General features: G+C 32.7%; 1 protein-coding gene across 5 annotated transcripts in view; it reads left to right on the top strand.

Annotated features, from left to right (window-relative positions):
* Positions 1–25,412, top strand: part of LOC140046390 (dynactin subunit 1-like) — a 41,081-nt gene that overhangs the window by 14,851 nt on the left and 818 nt on the right. For 4 of the 5 annotated variants that reach the window (XM_072091026.1, XM_072091027.1, XM_072091028.1 and 1 more), the window contains 11 exons: positions 3,425–3,527; positions 3,877–3,930; positions 19,453–19,552; positions 19,913–20,132; positions 20,481–20,623; positions 20,742–20,914; positions 22,202–22,272; positions 22,377–22,448; positions 22,566–22,748; positions 24,279–24,428; positions 24,970–25,065. In XM_072091026.1, the coding sequence (XP_071947127.1) occupies positions 3,425–3,527; positions 3,877–3,930; positions 19,453–19,552; positions 19,913–20,132; positions 20,481–20,623; positions 20,742–20,914; positions 22,202–22,272; positions 22,377–22,448; positions 22,566–22,748; positions 24,279–24,428; positions 24,970–25,065 (1,365 nt within the window). The remainder of the gene's footprint in view (positions 1–3,424; positions 3,528–3,876; positions 3,931–19,452; positions 19,553–19,912; positions 20,133–20,480; positions 20,624–20,741; positions 20,915–22,201; positions 22,273–22,376; positions 22,449–22,565; positions 22,749–24,278; positions 24,429–24,969; positions 25,066–25,412) is intronic. The other variant, XM_072091029.1, reaches the window with a different exon arrangement.

Consider the following 25,412-nt stretch of genomic DNA (forward strand, 5'->3'; position numbering starts at 1 on the left):
CTTACTCGAACGTTTCGATCTCTATCAGAGATCCTTCTCAACTGACTGCGGAGTGTTAATGCAGCTTGGTCATTCTTGACGTCATCTGTTGATGACGTTGTACGCCTCCGGTTGTAGGTTGGAGGTTGTGCGGGGCTCGGCCAGGTGATGTGTCTATCAAATCATTGTACAAATGCGAGAGTTCGTGGGCTCCAGTGTCCCGGTTCATGGTCTTCTCTTTATTTCTCCTTATATGTAATGATTCTCTAATCTGTCTGTCTTTGCGTTTAGGCTCTTTGGTTAAGATGGTAGCCTCCCAGTTCGGTACATGATTGTGTTTTATGACATGTTCTGTAATGGCAGATTTGTGTATGATCGAAGATGTGGATGTTCTGGAGGCCCTAGTCATTACTCCCCCCGTGTTTGTTGTAACATCTTTTTTGTGATCATTAATTCGTGTTTGTAATGCCCTCCCTGTTTCCCCAATGTAAACTTGTGGACAGTTGCGGCAGGTGACTTCGTAGATTACTCCACATGTATCCATCTTCTCGATTTTATCTTTTGGGTGGACGAGGCTATTCTTGATTTTATTTTGGGGTAGGAAAAATGGGTGGTAAATCTGTCTAGTAAGTTGGTTAGTGAGGACGAAATATCAGCATTACAAAGGGGATTGAACTATGCGGCGAGCCCACGATCCATGCCCATTGACGATCTCATAGTAGCGGCTGAAAAAGCGGCTGATCTCGTCCCCCTGGAAGAACAAGACACCGTTCGCTGTAAAATTGTAGCTATTGTAAAATCTACCACTCTACCACCTTCAAATTTAACCCCCAAAGAACGAAAGGCCATAAACAACTTGAAGAAAGATAAATCTATTCTTATTCTCCCAGCGGATAAAGGTAGATCTACTGTCATCCTAAATACTAATGATTACAAAGATAAAGTGGGAACCATGGTGAGCGACACTAATGTTTACGAACTGCTAAAACGTAATCCAACACAAAACTATAAACGAAAAGTGGTCAACATCATAGGCAGGTTGTTCAAAGAAAAGAAAATCAACTACAGAGAGAAAGAATGGCTGTTTCCCACGGCTGAAATTGTACCTAGGTTGTATTGTCTTCCGAAGATACATAAACCAAATTGGCCATTAAGACCTATAGTAGATAACATCAACACCGTTTTTTACACCGTTGCACAATTCCTCACCAAAATCCTGGGTCCGCTTGTCGGAAACACAGAACATCATGTAACTTACTCAGGAGAGTTGGCGAGTGAACTAAAAGAAATAATAGTCAAACCAAGTGAAACATTTGTCTCGTTTGACGTAGTATCTCTGTTTACAAAAACACCAGTAGAAGAGGCCCTCAAAGTTGTCGAAAATCGCCTAACAACAGATCCGACACTTCTGGATAGAACTAAACTACATGTGACAGACATAATGGAGCTCCTCGGTTTAATTGTGAACAAAACCTATTTCTCGTTCAATGGTAACATTTATAGGCAAATACAAGGCATTGCTATGGGAAGCCCAATAAGTCCTATATTGGCGAACTTGTATCTAGAGTGGCTCGAACATCAAGCCATAAACACGGCACCCACTAACATCAAGCCTGTGTATTGGAAACGATACGTTGATGATGTATTAGCTATCATCCCCATAGGTACAGTACATACATTTAACACACATCTTAATAACATCGATATAACTGACAATATCAAGTTCACCACAGAATCGATGACAAACAACACAATACCTTTCCTGGACATGCTCATCACACTCAATGACAATGGAACAGTTACCACCTCAGTCTATCGGAAGCCCACTCACACAGACCAATATTTACATTTCAACTCACATCATCCACTCGAACACAAACTGGGGCTTATAAACACGCTTGTGGACAGAGCTGAGAAGGTAGTGGGAGATATGGATTTGAGGAAAGTTGAGATGGATAACATCAAGAAAGCGTTACACAACTGCCAGTATCCAGAGTGGTCCTTCCAGAGAGTTATGGAAAACCGAAAAAGAAAAAAGAACAAAGGACACGAACCACAGAAGGAAAAGATCAAGATGCGAGGTAGCATAGGAATCCCCTATGTAAAAGGAATGGCAGAAAGAATACGACGCACTCTCTCCTATCACAATGTCGGAACCTATTTCCTACCCCAAAATAAAATCAAGAATAGCCTCGTCCACCCAAAAGATAAAATCGAGAAGATGGATACATGTGGAGTAATCTACGAAGTCACCTGCCGCAACTGTCCACAAGTTTACATTGGGGAAACAGGGAGGGCATTACAAACACGAATTAATGATCACAAAAAAGATGTTACAACAAACACGGGGGGAGTAATGACTAGGGCCTCCAGAACATCCACATCTTCGATCATACACAAATCTGCCATTACAGAACATGTCATAAAACACAATCATGTACCGAACTGGGAGGCTACCATCTTAACCAAAGAGCCTAAACGCAAAGACAGACAGATTAGAGAATCATTACATATAAGGAGAAATAAAGAGAAGACCATGAACCGGGACACTGGAGCCCACGAACTCTCGCATTTGTACAATGATTTGATAGACACATCACCTGGCCGAGCCCCGCACAACCTCCAACCTACAACCGGAGGCGTACAACGTCATCAACAGATGACGTCAAGAATGACCAAGCTGCATTAACACTCCGCAGTCAGTTGAGAAGGATCTCTGATAGAGATCGAAACGTTCGAGTAAGTACTCCGTTAACTTGTGCTTTTACAAAAACGAAATTTGTCATCTATACAAAATCGAAGCTAAATGAAATTCTTTCAAGATAAAGATGATAATAAAGTTTCTATATTATCCTTCTGCAATCATCATTATTGTCATTATACTCATGCCAAAGAATATGAAGGAACAGAATATTACCATTGTGATATAACATTTTACAAGTAGAAAAAGTAGTACATATTATTGTATTGAATTACCTGAATTATCTGAATTATGAGCTTTGAGAAAGCCTTTAGTGAAAAAGTTTCAAAGCTACAAATCTCGTTTCTATGGTTACCACCAGGTAGGCTTACTTCATCAAGGCTTCTATGAATGGATGACGAGTTGGGAGCAGAAAAGCTAGTAGACCATACCCAGTACCGTTTTGATTACGATCAATCGGGAAATTACCTCATAGTGCAGGTTAAAAATGTAGCGACTGTACCGTTTTAAGATCACACCTTCATGACCCAACAAATCATTGAGAGGTGGTCCATTTGTAGGTGTGTACAGTGTGAACAGGCGTTAGCAGTAGTTTTTTTAATATTTCCCCTTATTCTGTAGAAGTGTCCCCTTAGTAAGGTATCCTAAACGAGGAGTTCCATTGTATTTCAACTTATGAGGCCATATTATACATTTATTCTAATCTTTAAATTAAATATTAGGGTTTTGTTTATTTATCTTCAGGTTCAGAATAACTTATCTGAAAGTTCAGATGGTCTTTGTACTCTAGTGAATGCGTTGAGAAGTCTTGGTAAAGAAGCTATGACCATTGCTGGATCTCTTACAGGTACGATCTTTCTTTCTGTAATGTATTTCTTAGGATTTTAGGTATTGTAGATATTGTAATACTTTTTAAAATACACTTTTCAATTCTATTTTTATTTGGATTATGTATTACAGGTTTTTTAAAACATTACAATGTAATAACAATGTTCACCCTAATATTCAGTGGCGTAACGTACAGACCTGGTTTAGAAACCCTAAGTGGCACTCCACATCCAATGCTCGAGGTTGGGCGTTTATAGCCTTTTTCGACCCCCATAAGCTCCGGGACTCTGCTAATATTGTAATTCTTTAACGGGTGTTAGGATTATATTAAGTTTTTTTATGCAAAAACCCTGACAATATTTGTACAGGAAGAACTCCAGAGAAGAAGAAAAAGGACACAAAACCAGTAGAGGAGGATGAAGGTTTGTTGAAATACCACATAGTCTTGCTGTGATGATCACATTATTAATCTGTGGAAGCTATTTCTAACAATAACATTCTTTAGTTTTGTTATATATACTTTATTTGCAGTGCTTAAGACTCATATGCAACCAAGATCATATATATTTTATAATATTGCAATGACAGGGCTGTTGAGAGAAATCAGTGTTTGCGGTTTATGTTGTCAGCTGTGAATCCAAGATTTTAAATATAAGGAGGGGGAAGACAGGGCCTAAAAATTATAAAATGAAGTGTGAAACTAAACCTAATTTCTTATCCCATTTTAATTTTTAAGTGAGGGGAATGGCTGACTGGATCTGTGTGTGGTATTGTTTGAAGTGAGAATAAGAATGCCCTATTATTATTATTTTATTTATTTTCAGTTGTTTGTGATTCACATATATAAGTTATACATGCATGATGCATGGTTTGTTACTAATACTAAATCTACTATTATAAAATATACTATTCTTACTTTCATGCTGCCAAAAATATCAATTTAATATGAATTCATGATATTAATAATTTTAAAAAAGCATTATTTAAAGAATGCAAAATATAAAACATTTTAAAAGTAAATGTAAAAACTAATTTAGTTGTATCAAATATTTTTTTTGTGCAAATTTTTGTTTTTAAAATCAAAACACATTACCGGTAGTACTATTTTTTGTGCTATACAATTATTTTGCATTAAAAATAAATTAACAGAAGTTCGAATATCATAATGAGATGCACTATGTAGAAAAAAAAAACTAATTTGGTTAAAGACACCTTCCCTATGTTTTTTAGATCTATTTTAAGATCACAAACTATATTTAATCTAAAAATAATACTATATGGTCCTATTGCGATAACTTTTTTCGTCTTTAAATGGTTAAAAATGTGAAAAATAAGTCGATTCTAATAATTATAGCGGCCCGCTATAAATCCCAAAATGCATTGCGCGCGGATTGATATTTCTGTTTTTCTTCTGTAATTCACCAACTTTTCGATCGATCGTGCGACCAAAACAAATGGAAGACTCCTAACTTTTCAGCGAAAATACCGGGTTTTCCCCAATTTGTATCAACGGAGACTGGCAAAAATAGAAAGAAAATTAATGCAGTAACTATACAACGTCAGGCTAGGTATATAGCTCGCGTACGATGTTCGTACGTTACCGATGTTTACCAGCTAGGCCTACAAAACTAAGCCTAGCTAGACTAGGCCTAAAGACCGTCCACGAGAGGTCAGTCGCCGCGAGCTACCTAGGTAAAGTGCATTGTTTCTCACTTTTTATCATAATTTACCATAAAACGTACATTTAAGACAAGGAATGACCTGGTTTAATGTTTTCAAAGTAATATAATGTATTATTTTTACAAAACGTCACAAATTGTAGGGAAGGTGTCTTTAAATAATATTAATTACCCTTCTACTTGTTTAAAATATTTAATCAAAATAATGAAAGTTTTTTTTTTGCAATAAGGTTGTAAAAAGATTTTCACTAACCTATAATAATATGCAATTAGTAATTTATGCAATTAGTAATATACAATATAAATAATATTGAATTGAATGCGTAATACCATGGATGGTGTAATATTATACACATCATGGTACTACTACTTAGTACAGTATGTTCTTGCATGAGTGTCCTTGTCAACGAGTGTGCGTGATCGTAAAAAGTGCGATGTAAAGTGCGTTGACTTGCATGGTGATATTTTGAATGATGCATGTTTCATTTTGATATGAAAGAATTTTAATATGACAATTTTGAAATGCAAAACAGTTTAAAAGAGTATTGAACTCTGTCACAATGCTATGAAACTTGTATCTACATTGTACTATTGAAAAAAATGAATATTATTAATGACACCCCTAAAAATAATGGAAGCTTCTAATGTAAATACTCCGAGTAGGGTAAAACATTTAGTCTGATAGGTTATTCTATTAGAATATAAGGGTTTTGTTTATGAATAATGGATTCATTGTATAATAACCAACAGAAGAGGATGCGAATTGGAAATTTACAGCAATAGTTATTATTTTCTGTCCTAAAAAGCTGTTAATTGTGGAAAAATTTATTGATTTTTGGTGAAAAATTCATCTGATACATTAGAATGGTTTATTATGTTGATTGGATTATACCATTATATATCATTGTAGAGATTTGGTAGTGTTCATAACATTGTTGATACTACTGTAACTCTATGTTTAAGAATAGCAAGGGAAATGTGTTCTTTATTTTAGATGAGAATAAGGAAATTTATTAGGAACTTATGATTTTGGAAAACTGCGATAATAATATATTAAAAAGTCAACAATTATTTCATAAAAAATTAAAATAATGCATTAAGTGCATTCAAATTATATTTTATTATTAAACAAACAATAATTAATTTTAAGGTTAATAATGCATTATATAATGGGCAGTGAAACGTGATATAACTAATAATTTTTGCTCTAGATCAAAACGGCCCTTAGGGTATGATTTCAAAACACCTTTACCTGATTGTTTATGCTCCGTAAAGCCTTGATTAGGTGCATGCAGTGATGTAGTCATGGTAATAGTGTTATAGTAAAGTGGATTTCCCTTAAGTCTATCAAATATGCACTTTCTCTGGCTTATTCACCTCTCGGTGACCCCAGGATATCGCCTGTGGCCTTTGATTGGCAGTGACTTGTACCAAGCCACTTATTCATCGAGTCATATCATAGGTATAATACATAATGGTACATTCCAAGTATTGTTAATGTTTGTAGGTTTTTAATTTATATTCAAGTTCAAGTTCCCTGTTGGATTAGTGGTATAACCCTGAAGTAGAGCAACCATTTCAGACAACATTGAATGACATAATAGCTACAATTATTAATTTAGTTTTAGTATATTGAATTGACTGTTTGAACTGTAGTTGCTGTTATAATTGTTTTCATTCATTGAAAAAATTAATTTCTAATATGTATCTAAATATTAGGTAAATATGATATTATGATTATTCCACTGGTTCGAGTTGAGGATGGGCTTGTTCCTGAACATAATTTGTGAACAAATCTATTTCAGTGTCTATTTGTCAGTAAAGAAATACCACTCATATCCCAGGGTGGGCTTATTAATTATACCATAAATAGGTTTTATCTTTATATATAAATTATACTGTCAAATTATTGAAACAGTGCTTATTTTCGGAACATGATGTCATAATTGCATCGAGAATAGCTCATTGGCAAAGTTCCGTATGTTTAGTTGTATGAAAAAATGTCTCTGGCGTGATTATATGTTTATACTTATGTCAGTATGATTACTTTTTTTAGGAGATGAGTGTTAAAATCTAATTTATATAAAAAAATTAAAGGTAAGATAAAACAGTGTTTATTTAGGTACCAAGAGGTTTTTTTAGGTGGTTGCGGTTGATTGAAATTGGGCTGGGAGGAAGGCCTTGTCATAAGCTATAGGATGGGTGGAAGCTTTAGAAGGTGGGTCTACCTCCCTACTGCACCCAATAATTACATACATCAATATTAATGTTCTTAACTTCATGTCAGTACAATCACCCCAATCTCAGATTTAATAGTATTTTTATAGCATCACAAAATGATATTGAAACCATAATAAATATAAAATACTGATTTATTATACCATACAATGTATTATTATAGGCAATATAAAACTATGTATTTAGAAAAATAGTGGTAGTTGTAATGATAGAGCAGCACCCGCATATACATTGACGATTTCCCAGGGTCCTGTTATGGTATTATATTGAATATCAATAACCTACTGTTGTTTAGAAATAGAACGTGACCTTGATAAAATAGGCTTGCAAAATAATTAAATAACTATTAACTGGAAATGCAGACAGAGCATAAGAATGAAGAGAGATGTTGTTGGTTAGTGACCTTTGATTTTGTCATTTGATTACCAGGTTTGACCTCATTAACACTTCAAGTTCATTCAGTCATATGAAAATATGATTTCTCCTACTGTTCAGCAATTATAGTGTTCATTCCTCCTCCTGGTTTGATCCCTGCTTTCTGTGACCTTCACTGCTATCAAATATTGGCTTTCTGTAACATATGTTATGTTTTCTTACATCACTGCTCATACAATGATGTACTTGTAGAGTAAGCTTTGTGTGGTTATAATGTAATAATGTCAATCAGTCCAAGGTCTCTACTCTAAGCGCTTCATATTATTACCCCGGTCATTGGATCTAACATGTATAGAACAGCTCCTGTAATGTTGCAGCTAGTAATCAGAGCAGTGGTGTTTTGACCTATACCAGCACTACCCATTTGTACACCTGGGTGGAGAGAGGGAAATATATATAAAGTGTCTTGCTTAAGGACACAAGCAATGCGACAAGCGTTGGTCTCGAACCTTTAATCCCACAATGCAATAAATATAAAGTGAAGTTCAGAAAATCTCAAGATTTTCGGTTGTTAAATGTTAAGGGTCTTCTGGAGTCTATAAACAATGAAAATATTGTTTGAATATTGTTATCTTCTACATAATATATCTGAAATCAAATACTATCACTCCTCTATGCTGTGACAATGTATGTTGTCTTCCATGTTGGTCTTAATTGACAATAGTTATATTTTAGTTTCTATTATTTAAATCAAGCCTTCTGTAGATTATTCATAAATTTTTTTTCTTAAATATAATGAGATTACCATTATATTTTCATATAAAACTGGGCTTTTGTACTTTTAGGTCTGTTGATGAAAAGGCCAACGGTAACAATTATCACATTATAATGTTGATTGATTTAAAGACTCGATACCATATGTGTTTTAAATGCTTTGAAATGAACGGCAATGCATTGTAGCAACAGGTTACAATGCATGCTGAAATGTACTATCTAAATCTAGACACGGTTCAACCACCTCAACAACCACCTTATTTTTTGCTAAGAACAACCAAAATTACATTAGGGTGATACTATTCAAGTATAAAAAAGGACCAAAAATTAATTCCATTAAATCCATTGTTACACAATAATCGTGGGGGGGATTGTGACCATTTATTACACAATGTTGTTATATATAATATTCACTGCATGTTATGTATAAGCCAAATATATTAGACAAAAGTGCTCAATACAAATGCACAGTTTGTATGACTGTATAAGTTAAAAACATTTATTAGATTTTTTGGGGGATTTAAATTTAAAACACGATATTTCAACAGAACCATAAACTCTTTTTTTTTTTTTTATTACCATCGTGAACATATTCCTCAAGCAATTTAGTCTTTTAAAAGGTCACTACACAATCATCATAAATATGTAATTTATTCGTATTTTACTCTATAGAATCGAATTAGCTCAATTATCGAGGTTTTACAATGACAGTGATAATTATAGGACTACGTGAATACATTGATGAGAGTATTCAACTCTTTCGTTTATTATTGTAGAGGTTAACAACCTATTACAATGAATTCTAATGGTTGTTCACTCTTTGGCGGTCATTGAAACTACATGAACTATGCAAGCATATAGGATAAAGACATTGGCAGTAGGGAAGCGGCCGCCCATCAGGTTGTCCGTGATCACCACTTGAAATACACTCCCTACAGTAGACTATCTCTAGGCAATGGGTAACCCAGACATGGCACTTTGATGCCAGACTCACTCACTTTATCCTAGGGGAGCTAACTCATTCTTCTCAATCAACACAAGTTAGTATATAATTACACATTCCCTGTTTTGCATAATAGAACAAGCCGATATGATATCAAGCTGATACAAATTGGACTGTTCCATTTTTATTAAAGTGGTGTATGATATGATTATGGTAGATATATTTATAAGCTGAATGTGAAAAACTTACCTTTTAGAGAATAGTCCATGCAGTAGACAGTTGTGGTTGTGTTTATTTGATTATCGTTTGAAGTGCGAACAAGTAGGTTGCAATCAGGACATTTCTGACAATCAAAAAGTTTAAAACAATATTTATAAAGCAAATAAACTTTGTTGTGGTCATGTTTATAATTTCAGGATATATATAGTTACACACGGCATTGACTACAAACAACACAATAAATACAGAACATCTGGTTATGTAATATAATAGACATTTATTTATGTATATTAGTTATAGGAATTAATGTAAAATAATGTCATTGTTCATTCAATGGTATTACAGACATAATTTTGTGCATGGCATAAAACATTTTTAGTATATTTTTAGTCGTTTGTTGACCCTCTTTGTGGACCCTCATCAATCAAATTTAATTCATTTATTTTTCTTATATCAAGCACTATTTACATAGAACCAACAGTTATTATATGAATTAATATATTATTATTAATTGTAAAATGTATATTCCATTTACTGTAAATCTTGTAATAGTAACCCCCCTTCTAATAGTAACCCACCCTAAAAAACAGTCAAAGAATAAATAACTCGGGGTTACGATTTTACGGTATAGATATTTTCCTATTTATGGCATTTTTCTTGTCATTGAAAAAAAGAAACATAGAATTTTATTGGAGAGCATTCTTATTTAGACACATGTTTGTGTTGTTTTTTCATTAGTATTATAATGGAAAATAATAATAATGGATATAATAACTATTATGGAAATTTTATCCTTGTATGAAATTTATTCATTTATACATCACGGTTGAGTTTGAGGCAGGGTAATCCAAGTTCAAAAAGCTATTAGCAAGGAGTAAAATAATAATTAATATTAGTTGCCGCATTCAGGCCTAATGATTAATGCAAATTGAGTTTAAAAGTGCAGCCAGTGGCATTAGAATTGATCAGATTAATTAAAGTCTTATTATTGTTACAAAGCTTGAGAGGTTTTAAAGTAGACTTTAGGTCAACGAAGTAGGTTTAAGGTCGTTGATGCGGCTTTTAGGTCATGCAGTTCAGCTTTAGGGTCTTAGTCGCTGGCTGCGTTGCTCCTCTCCTCCTCAACCGTGGTGGAGTGAGGTCAGACTGCTCTCAGTCACTGCATCTTTAACCTTCTGTTTCAGTGACTACTCTCTCCTAACCTTTCTTCATCTGAGTTCGTTTAGATCAATTCAGTTCATTTATAGGTCATTTAGTTCAGCCACAGCACTTTCATCTTCACCTGTAAAATACAAATACTCATTTTTATTACAGAAGGTTAATGACATAAAGCTTTTGCACTAATAATAAATATTCCATACAATTAAATGTATATATGCACTTACCATAGTTTTAAAATTACATTTTTTGAATTGATTAATACTGTATAGAGAAAAATCAATAATTGGTACTTTTGTATATTAATACTAAAGAACCTTGGCTTCTTTTTGTTGTATTTTTTAGTTCAATTTACCTTTTTATAAAGTGCGTTTCCCTTGTATATATTATACAACAACATCATTATTAGAAGGCTATCATAATTCCAATTGTGAACTCTCATATTAAGAATAGTTCTTCCTATGGTATATCAAAAAGTACATAAGAAGGATGAAAAGGTTAATAATCTTAATATTTATTGTTCCTGTATTGGCATCATTAAAAAAAAGAAATAATATTAATACCGCCAAATACAAGATACTTCCTTATTGTAAAGCTCTGTCTACACTATCACACTAATTTGACAGAAAAAGTTTTATGTGCCCAAATATGGTAGTTATATGCTTAAATATGGTATCACTAGTAGTGATATGACATCATCATGTCCACATCACATTTTTGTCTCATTGTTTGATAGTGTAGACAGAGCTTAATTAAAGTTAAGACTAGAATTATCCTTTTCCAAATGCTCAAACATCTTCCGTATTACAGTACACAGATACTGAATATGCCTCTCTCAATAAATATTTTTAGGATTAAGCCCTGTCTGTCTAAAAATATGATGTGCCCATATATGGACATGATGATGTCATATCATACCATATTTGAGCATATCACTACCATATTTGGGCACATTTTGGGCACTAGTTTGATAGTGTAGTGTAGACAGAGCTTTATATTGACTGCAATATTTTGAAATACCATGGAGTACCATTGACATATATACAATACAATACAGTACAATCTCTTTGTAATTGCTTCATTAGTACTTTTTTTTAGAGTTATATCTATTAAAAAATAGTGCAGTATATTATTGCCAATCCACGAGGCATCATAAATGTTTAATTTAGGATGTGTGAATTTAGTACAACTTGTTAACATTGTGAAAGTCAATTAAAAGTGTAATACACTTTTGGACTATTCCATTCTGTCTTAAAGTCTTAATGAATTATTTTTCAAGATGAAATTTGATTATAATGGAAGATTCCAATTTAATTCTGTCTGGTTGGTATTAAAACTCGGCCTGCTGTCAATCAAACTTGATATACATTAATGGAATATTCCAGTTAATGTTCTTTCTATTATATTTTGTTTATAGACAGATTTAAATGCTCTTTAGTAACAATGTCGATTAGTTCTAAAAATGTTTTGGTGTTAAATAGAAATAATTAGATTTTAAATTTTTCTAACAATTTGAAAATGGAAGATTCCAATTTTCCTTTTGCCTTCTGAAAAAGGCAATCATTATATTTGATAAAATTATAGTGGAAGATTCCAATTTAGTTTTAGTTGAGATCATTTACACTGTATCAGTGTGGTGCATATCATCATCGTCTCTACATTCTATAGCATCTTAATTCATTATAACATTGTTTAAAAAAACTTTGAGAACTGGTATGATCAAATTTTGTTTTGAATATACAATTTTTCTTATTTGTTAAGTTATATAGTAAATGTCCCTTTAATTCACAACATTTTTCGTTTTAAAATTTCTCTGATAAATTACATTTACATTAAGCTAAAACTCCTACATTTTTTTTGGATTAAAATACTAATATTATATGGATATCCCTACAATTTAAAGACATTTTTCCCCTTTAAATGCCAGAGAAGTTATAAATCTAAATTTAGCTAAAGGTTTAGATTTCATTGCCTATTAGACCATATTGAAATGCAACGACAGCGTTCAATACATTGATCTGTTATAAGAAACGCTATATCAAACAACTACTGTTTTAACGGTCGCGTACCGTTAATTGGTTCTCAGTAGGGTGACAGGTCACTCGGCTCGGTTTGCCATGTATCTTATTTTAAATGCAAATTCTATACTGCCCTTCACCCTTTACTAATAACTTGCTTCAAGCAAACTGAAAACATGCTTTCAGTTTCAATATTTTTTCTGTTGACTGTTATGGTTTCAATAACCCTAACCCAGTTCTCATGTTCCTATTGGAAAATACCATTTGCTTCGTAGGGGTTTTAAATTTGTGTTTATCCATACATTATCGAAAATGTCAAGTAAGATATATTTTTGTTGCCATTGGCAAGGCCAGACTATTCTCACGGTTTACCTAATGAAGCTTATGAAGTTAACAAGACACTTCCTAGTTCAATATAATCGCAACAATAACCCCAGTGTTCTGTTGGTTTTGGATTAAACTAAATTTGTACTATACTACACTACCTATATTTGGAATGTTCCATTTTTAACAATATTCAATCTTATCAATTAGAATTCATCTTTTATATATAAATCTATCAATATGTACTTTGTATCAAGTTTAGATTATTTAACTCTGTGGTTTTTATTTACATAGAAAGAATAATGTGTATTTATTCCAGTTTTTAAATGGTATAGTCTATTATCTCTTTGTTGCTGCAAAATAAAATAAGGAAGTTTGGAAGGTTCCATTAATAAGAAGGTGTAGTTTATATCAAGCATTTTATCTTGATAATGATTTTAACATGGTTATATAATATTATGTGATAAATATTTCTACTTTTATTTATTTTTTATTAATTATATTTTAAATTTTCGTACTTAGATCGTTCCATTTTCTTCTTCTTTTTTCTTTGCTTTAGTTGTTAATTTATAACCGGAGGGCATTCAGTTCATTGACAAAGGTATAACCATATCTGTCAGGGAAAGACAAGCCTAGTCCAGTAAATGTACTGTTCTAATGTCAATATTATTTAACAGCGGCTCGTGGCCTTTTAGAGTACACACCAAGGTCATGTAAAGGCCTATGCCATGTTTAACCTGACGTAGACTTGTTGCACCGAATAAGTAGAATGAACCGTATACACTTTTCTCAGTTTTACATTATTATAATTTTGTATTCATTAAATACATTGAATATGTTTACAGTTTGGCAATCATAATTCTCGTTAATTAAAACAGTAATTAATATTTTATAAGTTGGTAGTTTAGGTGTACATTCAATGTAGAATGACTGCAATGTACAATGACCGCAAATAAACGTATTATTCTTTGTTTTTTTATCGGATAATATAAAAACACATGGAAACGAGCCATTTTGATTCAAAATGTTGAACTTTGTGCGTCTTTTGTAATATAGGCCCTAAAATTGTACTATAGGCTCTTGCTAATTTTATTTTTAGAATTTGTAATTTTTTTTTTCTTTATATATATTTTTTAAACAACTGTGTTATGATTTTCTTATTTCTGTAATTCTGCAAATGTTTATAATTTATTTTATTTTATTTTTATTACAAAAAAAGAGCAGAAAATTAAAAAAACTCATGGATCCATTAAGATAAGCCCTATCTGATGTGGACATAGGTTCACCCTATTTTTCTCTATAGGTATCATCTACCCCTCCCTGCCCCTAATCGTAACAAGTTAAAAAAGATATTTAATCACAGTAGATATTTTTTAGCCTATTCCATTTATTTTTCTATTTCATTTCAGTAAAATATTTTAAAATGAAACGACCCTACCCATAAATGGTATGACCTGTGAAATGCACTTTTAAATGTTTTTTAGAGCTGCAATTTTTAACATCATAAGGTTATCTAACGACCTGCTTTTCAACTACAAATAATAAATATATAGTAATATAAAGTTCAGTAACCAGTCAAGTATCATTTTATTTAGAATTAAAAAATCTTGAAACTTTGAATACAAATGCTGCTGAAGATTATTATAAGATACTTCTTTATTTCCAACTAACTATATAGTTAAATTGTAATGTTGTTGAAAATCAGCTGACTCTTACGGCAGGCCCTGCATCTAGTATCTGCCTCATATGTATTAACTTGTGCCTCTCCTCCTCTGCTTATGCCTCTCTTCTGCTTATAAGGTGGGCACTGGATGAGAGAAGAAGCCCTTAATCAATGATAGGACCAATCAAGGTGCTTTATAAACAGTCCTGGCTGCGTAATTTTTTTTTCCAGGACGAACGTGGGCAGGCAGAAATCAAGAATAATTCATGATTAATTATGACATAATAGGGAACATTATAGAGGGCGCTGTATAAGAATGCAGAGAGATTAAATAATTAGTGTAAACAACGTTTGCCAACCGAAATGTTTGGTCTAGTGGTAAAGGCTTTAACCTATTACGCTGAAGCCCTCGGTTCGAGGTCTTTCATGAACATGTTTTTTTTAATAGTTGAGAGAGATTATTTAGAGGGTTAGGTTTAGTATATTTAGGAAGTAGATCAGCTATCTTTCAATTCTTTATAATAGAAAATAATTAAGGTAATGAATTATTCATGACTTCTGCCCACGTTCGTCCTGGAAAAAAAAAACATGCGTCCTGGCTTAGTTTCATCCATTATTAAAAAAATAAATAAAACAATTAATAGGCATTGTCGTTGGCGCCAGCCGTCGGCCAAAATACAATAATGATAAATTAAATTGAGTCATGCTCATTTTTTGATAGGGTAACTTTGAATATTAATAAGATTGTTACGTAATTATTCACAAAGAAATACCTTAACAACAATGGTATAGTCTGAAATCATATTCTAAAAATAATGCTTTAAAACAATGTAGTGTAGTGTAGAAGAACAATTTTGAGTCAAATCCATTTTTCTAAAAGGGATTTCCACTTCAAATTAGTTGAATATAAGGAAATGCTTTGTGAGGTTTAACCCATGTGGAAAATGGTATGATCTAGAAATTAAGTATCAGTTGTGGTTTTTCTCAGAATAGTTTCTAATTTGATTATCAAACCATAAACCACAGAGTACATTGTTTAATTTTAAACCAAGACATTTTATGTTGTTGACAAACCGCATTTATAGGGTTCTGTTGTATCACAGTTCAATAACTGAGTTTAATTTGTTTAATATCGACTTATTAGAAAATTTAAAAGTTCAGTGTAGCAGCCCAATTTTGTTTTTTGTTGTTGAAAATTTATGATCATATTAATGACTTTAGTTTGCGTGAGCCTATAATTTATGGAATTTGATAATTGAATTAGGTAGTGAATAACTGAATTATAAAATAATGTGATATGTGGAAAGGTATGGCATACATTTCATGAACTTTATATGAATAGGCATTATAAACAATTATACGTCATAATGAATTAATATTTCCATAATTTAAAATATTGTATCACTAAATATATTAATATATGCCTTTTTTTCTGTTTTTTTGCATCTCATATTTAATAACAATAACTGCTTTGTTATAAGGATTGCGTGACAAGCGAAAACAGTGCAATTGTAATCTATTCTGTTTTGAGGTATTGACAAACAGCTTAGATTTTGACAAGAGCTCTTGCTTAATAATAAGCCTATGCCATTTGTAAAGATGTTTACTCATGCGTAAAATTGGCTCATATTTCATCCTCCATCAGATTGAGTTTAATTAGTCAAAATTAATGTGGTGAGAAAAATTGCAATTAAATTCTGCTTGAGAGACCTGTATTACTGTCAGTTGGGGGTATGAGAACCGGAAAGTACTCTGACCCCCGGGTTCACTCCAACTATAATAAGCTGGCTACTCATTAACCGTGTAAAGAAACACCAGCCATCCTTAGTGCCTTTGGCTTCGTTCGGTCAGGTCAAAAGTTGAAACAAAGTGCAAACGCGGGTTAAAGTGAGCTTCAAAGTGCACACAGATGATTGTTTACGTCTGCCGTGTCTGAGCGTGCTCTAATGTATCAATTGCTAAGGATGTAAACTGAGTTAACATCACTGGTATCCTAAGGTTTCACCTATGAACTAATAACCAGGTCAATAAACCAAGAATAGTGTTGCAGGCCTTAATTAAAAATAACTGTGGAGCAAAGGTTTCAGATTTGACCGGAACAAAACACTTGTTTACACAAAATTTAGAGCTAGGGCACTCTTTACAAAGTTGTCATTTAAAGTACATTTACATGTCATCTGGAAATATATGTTTTAGTTTTTTATACAATCTTTTTTTGTCAGTAAATTTTGTATTGAAATTAGAACAGTTATTTTAACAGTGCTTATTTGAAAACCCGCTTTTCGATAAAACGACTATATTATGTATTCGATTCTTGTTAATGTTTAGTTTTGTTATTACAAATTAATATGTACAGGCGCCGACTAGAATAATCAAAATATAAATAAACTTAGCACACATAGACTAGATGAAAATTTAATAAGCTTGTCTGCAGAGGACAATGACAAATTGGTAAATAATACAGGTATTGTAGTCAGGCAGACAGAAACATACATTTCATTTCATTTATTTATTCAACCAATAAACAGATACAGAACAGAAACAAAGTACAATGGTCAGGGGCAACTAAAGCAAAACAATTACTATTTCCCCTTAAAAACAATGTTTCTATATTCAAACTTATTTTTATTGTAGATTCTGTACAATTATAATGATTTATACAGATTATTATTATATTTGTTACTTTTACATATTTTTTTAATTGACTTATTATTTACTTAATTATACAAAATGGAATATTGACCATCAATGTGAATGAGCACTTTTTTTTGTGTGGATAATTTAACCATGGACCTATGTAGGTCCATTATTTAACTAATGGTTGCGAATATTACAAAATGTATAGATATATTAATATCAAATACGCCTCAGAAGTGTGGAATTGTATTTGATGTTGTACCTAATTGGAGAGTGCCCCAACTTCCGATTATACTTTGTACAATGTTGCTACATTCCTTTGCACTCAAACAAGTCCCATTAGCACACTGTTAATTGCTCAACTACTTTAAGCAATTTACCTCTTAAATTGGTCATTGCTTGTGAATCTGTCCCGGATTTACAAAGTTCATTAGTGCCTTGAATTATACATTAACTTCTAACCTAGATGTAGTTGACTTTTATATAAGAGAAATCCTCCAGTGTCTTTAACCTCCGATCTGGATTTCTCAGTCGTAAAGCACTTGAGGAAATCTAGTTCGTCTTTAATGACTTGAACACAATTTTACTGCCTATTGATTGTCCTTAATAAGCAGGTTCAATCCATGTTGTTATGTTTCTGACTTATGGACTTTAGCTAGTTCATCATTTGGGGATTTACTGTAGAATCACCTAGCCTGCTTTCTACGACCTTTCTAAAGCCTTTGACTCAAAGGTAGAATACTATCGCATACATAATGTTTATTTAATTAATGCTAGAAATAAAAAACGCATTATGTTATTATGTTTATCAACACCCCTTGAATTGTTCAACTTCGAATGTTCGTTGTTTTGTTTCTGAAACCTGAATATGGTAGTAGAGATTCACAAATTTGAATTGATATTTGTATCAATACTTTACTAGATGCTTTAGCATGGTTCCCATTAGAGACGTAACTCAAGGACGTACGCGCAAGCAAGCGAGTTGAGCAATGACAAGCTACGGTTCGAATAATCCATGATTAATAATAATCTGTGATTGGTCAAATCACTTACGTTGCATTATGTCCTTGCGTTGCGTCGATAGTAAGAATCAAGCCCTAGAGCTTGTAAACAAGTACCCTTTCCCCATGATTTTCATCTTAAGCTCTGTCCACACTATCAAACCTTTTGTGACAAAAAAATGTGATGTGCCTATATTTGGACATTATGATGTCATATCACTACCATATTGGGTATATCACTACCATATTTGGACACATCACTTTTTTGTCAAACTAGGTTGATAGTGTAGACAGAGCTTAATACCAGTTTGATATCTTGATATTCATATGTGAAATAAGAAATTTATAAATTTGTGCATAGGTTAAAATTGTATAAAACTGTAGAGGGCAGCAGGCAAAGATTTATATAATTTTGTAGACATCGTAATCACTGACTGTTCTGTACACTTGAATGATAAATGGCACCAATGTGTAAGGGACTCTCACACCCTCATCTTCTTAAACATTATAGCTGGAAAATAATAAAGGTTGCACTTTCGTATTAGTTATGTACATATTTAGCTCAGTTAATTAACAAAATATATTATACAGTATACCAAAGCACTTAACAATATAATAATTTGCAACTAACTTAGAAAATACAGTACTGTAATTAAATATTGTTCAAGGTACAATAATTGTTATGGATAAAAGGGTAATAGGGAAAATAATTATTCTGTGACATTTAACAGAAAATCCTTAATATTGTGTTAAAAAGAAGACATTATTTGAAAAATATTTTAATCTTTTGTAAGTAATTGTGTGATGTTTGATTTGTAGTTTATAAGCAGTAACATATCTCCTGAAGAATTCCAAAAGTTGATAATAAAGTGATGTATTCTTTGAATATTAAAAGTATTTGTTTTATTGTTTTAGATGCGGAGGGAATACCAGTTAAGAAACTTGAGAAACTAGCTGAAAAAGCTTCAGATGTAGCTTATGGTAAAATAGACAAAGGACCCTACCAGAGTTTCAGGTGAGATTTTAAAGATATACTTTTAATTAAGTTGATAATTTTTTTTTTTTGAGGAAATTAAAAATCTGTGAACCAACAGCCATTTCTCATTTCACAGAGCTATTTTCACAGTGCCCTCTCCAAACAAGAAAGGCAAAACTATTAATTGCTATAGAGGGCTCAGGTCTCTGTACAGGAATATACATTATAATAATGAAAAATATAGTAAAATTTAGTCATTGCCTTTCATAAATGTTACACGTTTCCGCCGAATCGGAGATTCTTGTGTTAAATGTTCTTTGGTTTAGGTACCAAGAATTTTGTTCAATTTTCTTCAATAGTATTAGTACAGAAATGAACATTTCCAATTTCAACTTTTAGAGATTCTGCGATGAAAGCAATGGTGGTGATGAGTCAAGTAAGCAAAGCGATGCAGGAGGGCTTGTACGATTCCAATATACCACGTGACAACATCCAACCGCCGATTTCCCGCCGTGCTATCAAGGTCAAGAATGAGATATGCGACTCTGATGGCCTTGGACACAAACTCGAAACACGAGAATCGGAAATGAAAGATCTGAAACGACTGTTGAAACTGAAGGTGAGTTTTATCTATGAAAAAAAAGGAGAGAAATCAAGGTTTGATTAAGAAAATTAATTCAATTACTGTATACAAGATTCATCCCACCCATTACACTCAGACATTATTGTTAGCAGATCTGGAAGGGCTAGACCGACACAGAAAACAATTTCCACAAACCATTTCAGATTTTCAACACTGTACAAAACTTAGTAACTTTTATTATCATTTATATAAATATTTATTAATTTGTATTATTTAATGATTCTACTAAGGTACAAAACAATCTAAAAATTGTAAGATTTTCATTAAAAATTATAAGAATGTAACTGCAGTGTCCATTTCCATTTTAAATTTCTTTTTTTTTAGCAAGAAGAGGTTAGTGCCGCGGCTGTACGTCTTGGACTAATTGAGAAGAAACTGGAGAATGCCAATAAAGAAAGTGATGAAAGAGTGAGAAAGATTGAATCTAAACTAAACACGAAGGATGACCTTATAAAGAAAAAGGAAAAGTATGTATTATTTCTTTATTCAATTAGTTTTATTTACGTTGAACTAAAAGTAGTGGTTATCATCACCTTCACCTACTAATATAAAAGCATTGCCCATCAATCTTTTATGCTCTCTCAGAGAGTTTGAAGAAACTCTGGACCACATGCAGGTTGATATTGATGCCCTAGAGAAAGAGAAAGGAGAGTTGAAGCAACGACTTACAACACTCTCAAAGAAAACGTTGTTTGAAGGCATAACCAGAACATCGTCCTCATCAGTTGCTGCCATGATGTCAGGAGGCATTGGTTCAGGTGAGTCAATTGGGAAGCTCGGTCTACGCTATCAAACAGTTTGACAAAAAAATGATGATGTACCCGAATACGGTAGTGATATGCTCAAATATCGTAGTCATATGACATCACCATGTCCATATATGGGCACATCACATTTTATTGTTAGTCATATAAAGTTTGATAGTGGAGACAGAGCTATAATTTATATTTGTTGATGTAGGAGGTGTAGATGTTTGATATGTAGATATTAATGGTAGCATGTGTTAAATGCTTTTGTGTTACGCAGCAGGCAACATACAACACAGTACGATTGCATAATTATGTATTTTATTTTGATGAACAATTTCTATAGATACAATGGAAAAATTGCTAGCTGAGGCAAAATTATATCTGGAAGGTATAAGTGTGATAAACTTGCATGACGTTAACAAAATATAGATACAATAGCTTAGCTTTGTAGCTAAATTGCTTGCTTTCTCAACTTAGGTGTACAGATTTTAATCATAGGATTTTTACTTAACATAATAAAATGCTACTATGTAAGTAAAGCCTCCGTCAGCAAAAGTAGAAAATATTGGCTTTACAGTATTTTGAAAGATCAGTAGATTAGATTGTTGTGTTGTTTTTAGTTAACTGTTTCAGACGCTTATTAAAGACTATAGTTGTCTTAATCAACAAATCAATTAATTAGCGAAGTGTGGCATGGAGTGATTTTAGTTTCTTTGAATAATTACAGAATACTGATTTAAAATCAACTAAACAGATTTCGTCAATCATTGTCACTATCATCATCATTATCATCATCATCACCATTATCGTCTAATTTAATCAACAGGTTTTTGTCACTCATTGTCACTGCTATCATCATCATCATCATTTGATTTAATCAACAAGTTTCATCATTGAATCTGAGAGTAAAACTCTGTCTACACTATCATCAAATTAGTTTGACAAAAGAAGTGTGATGTTCCCAAAATAGTGGTAATGACATGACATCATCGTATCCATATATGGGCACATCACATTTTAAAGTTTGATAGTGTGGACAGAGCTTAAGCATTAGTATAACAGCATTGAAGTGTGTTTTAACCTAGATTAAACTAATTTTAATATTTCATTTCATAATTTTTCAAAGGAAGTTACATTGTTAGGTGTACAGTATATTCTATACGGTATGTAAAACCTGTGTAGTTGTGAAGCAAGAAGTTTTCAATTAACAAATCCATGTTGTCAATTCTTTAAATTCATGTCTCAACAATATGATTAAATTTGCTCACTTTTTTGTAATTATCTTATTTTAACTAGGAACTACTGGCGGATCTGCTGGCTTCGTTGGTGGTGCTGCGGTTAAGGACTCGCCTCTACTTCTACAGAAGGTAGGTTCAAATCATTAAAAAAATGATATTGCCTAAGATAGTTGTTTCTCAATTCACAGTAACTATAAAGCATAATTTTGCTTCTATTATCATATATATAACAGATTGACAGTTTACGCGAAGCCCTCAGATATGTACGAGCAGAAAACCGAAGAATGAAAGGAGAAAAGTTACGAGTAAGTATAATACATTTAGGTTATAAAGAAATAGTCTGCATCAGCTATTTTATTACACTAATAAATAACACCAAATAAAAATTATAAAAAAGTATCGTTATTTTTTGTTATTATTAGGTAATAATGGACGGACTTGAATCACTGAACGTTCCCAAGAAGCCAATAGGTCTTTCTAGCCCGACAGGATTTGTAACCTTTGACCCGCAAACAGGTTCACCAACTGCAAAAGAGCAAGATATTACAGCTAAACCTGATGCCGATTTGATGCAGCTCAATAGGAAGACCAGAACTCTACTATCGGTAAGAATGGGTTGGACTTTTCGCAACATGTCTACACTATCAAACTAGTGTGATGTCCCAAATATGGTAGTGGTATGCTTAAATATTGTAGTAACATGACATCATCATGTCCATATATGGGCACATCACATTTTTTAAATGCTTAAATGTTCTTTCAAGGTTTCCAACTTGGCAGAATTCCATTTTGAATTCTAAAACAAAGAGAAAATATCCTTAAAATTATTTATTTGAACTTTATAACTAACAGTTGGCACATTCATTTAATAAGGGAACATTCTTTCTTAACTAAATACAGTAATTGCATACTAAATACATGCAAATACATAAAAATACAAAAAAATAAAAAAACAAGAATTGTACTACAGTGATAAACTTGTGGAGTTCAGATAATAGAGACATAAACAAATTAAATTAAACTCAAAGCTTGGCATGCAAATACACAAACAGTTTGTTGCTGGCCAACTTTAGGCTAGCACTTATTGGTCAATCCTGTTACCAGGCAGAATAAAAAAAGACCTCCGAATATAATGACAAGATAACTAAAATATTTAAGTGGATTACTAAAGGATTAAAACGAGGCAAATAAAGTGGTAATAAAAACAAGTGATTGCACCTGTATACTTCAAAGAAAGAAACACATCCTGCTGTGCCACAGGAGTAGAAGAACGAACCACATGGTGGTATTATCACTCATGATCACTATATTATGTACTTTTTGTTGTTTTGTTTTTAATGTTTATATTTGACTGCACCTCAATTTTTGTAAGTGCTACTGTTCCAAAGGTGAAGCACTGCTAAGTATTATGTAACATGTCCCACTGATGCAAATAGTATTATTAATTAGGTTGCTTTTTTACATAAACAGTGCTTTACCTGTACAGATAATAATCGTGTGTATACAGTTCACTACGCCTAAAGCTTTGTCTACACTATCAAACTAGTTTGACAAAAAAGTGTGATGTGCCCAATTATGGTAGTGATCTGACCAAGTATGGTAGCGATATGACATCAACATGCCCATATATAGGCACATCACACACTTTTGTGACATAAAGTTTGATAGTGTAGACAAGGCTTTAAGTCAAATCTAATGGGACTGGCATAAATAGTTTAAATTATGCAAATTTCAATTTGCAGATTTGTAAAAAAAAAGCTAAGCCAAGGCCTACCTACTCAGGCCTAGACCTATTGCTCTTGAAATATATATAAAAATATTCATATCATTGTTTACTGCTACATGAACTGGCTACCATGATAACCATACCCTGGATGTAGTACACATGGTAGCATACGGTTACCATGATAACCATACCCTGGAAGTAGTACACATGGTAGCCTACGGTTACCATGATAACCATACCCTGGATGTAGTATACATGGCGTACACCTATAGATCACACAATCTAATAAGAGACGTGTTGAAGTTTACTTCATGCTTTTTATCATTAATAAAATATATTATATTATATAATAACTACCAAGTTATTACAATATATTAATCATCTTTCGCATATTTTACCATTCACATAGGAAGTACAAGTATTGAGTGTTTGCCCAAAAGTGATCGACATCACCCATAGAAAGCCAGGAGTTGTACCTGTTGTTGCCAAGGCAAGACCTGTTAACCAGTTGGCTGCTAACGCCATCAGGCTCAATGAGCTGAATGATAATTTGATTAAGGTTTGTATATAAAATATATTTTACAATTTTTGTGTTCAAATGCTACATTTCTTGGTTTCTTGCACATCCATGGTCAAAAGGTCTCAAATTAGTTTTTACCAATAAAAACACATTCCGAATACCAGACTTTCCAGAAAACCAGACATATTCGGCCAGTCCAAAGGTGTCTGGTATTGGGAGAGTTGACTGTATTATTATTGTACGTTCATACCATTTAAAGACTCCACTTATAAATAAAGAGAATATGAACCACCCTGATGTGCCTATTGTGAAATTAAGAGAAAGGGGCACAAGATTGGTCAGTATTTTGAATTCACTGCTTTGGTCTGCGTTGTAAAGCTCTGTCTACACTATCAAACTTTATGTGACAAAAAATGTGATGTGCCCATATATGGACACGATGATATTTAAGCATATCACTACCATATTTGGCCACATCACACTTTTTTTGTCAAACTAGTTTGATAGTGTAGACAGAGCTTAACATAGGGCCTTAGTGGAAATTGATAAAATAAATATGAATATTATGCATTATGTTTAGCTTCAAGGAGAAATGCAAAAGACTATAACAAACTTGAAGCCAGGTGCTAAAGTTCAAACCGATTTTTGCGCCTTTACAATACCCCAATACACCAAGGTAAGAAATCTATTTTTCTTTGTCTTATAACCAATTCACACAACAATTTCTAATGAGTTGTTTACACTACTAAATTGCATTACACCACTATAAACTAGTGTTTGAAAATATTGAAAGGTTATTGTAAATTATCCAGGGAGATATCCATGTAACAATTTCTTACATTTGTGTTGTGTGTGTGAATCGGGTACTGTATTGCTGTACACTTATTTAGTATACAATAGAGATGGCTAAATACTTATAGTAGTAATAGTTTGTCTAACCCTCTGGTGGCAGAAAGATGAATAACTGCTGGTACACATAATAGTATACTATTGTATTTAAAGGACAACTTTATCGAGAACCAT

The sequence above is a fragment of the Antedon mediterranea genome, chromosome 4 (assembly GCF_964355755.1).
Source record: "Antedon mediterranea chromosome 4, ecAntMedi1.1, whole genome shotgun sequence".
Lineage (NCBI taxonomy): Eukaryota > Metazoa > Echinodermata > Crinoidea > Comatulida > Antedonidae > Antedon > Antedon mediterranea.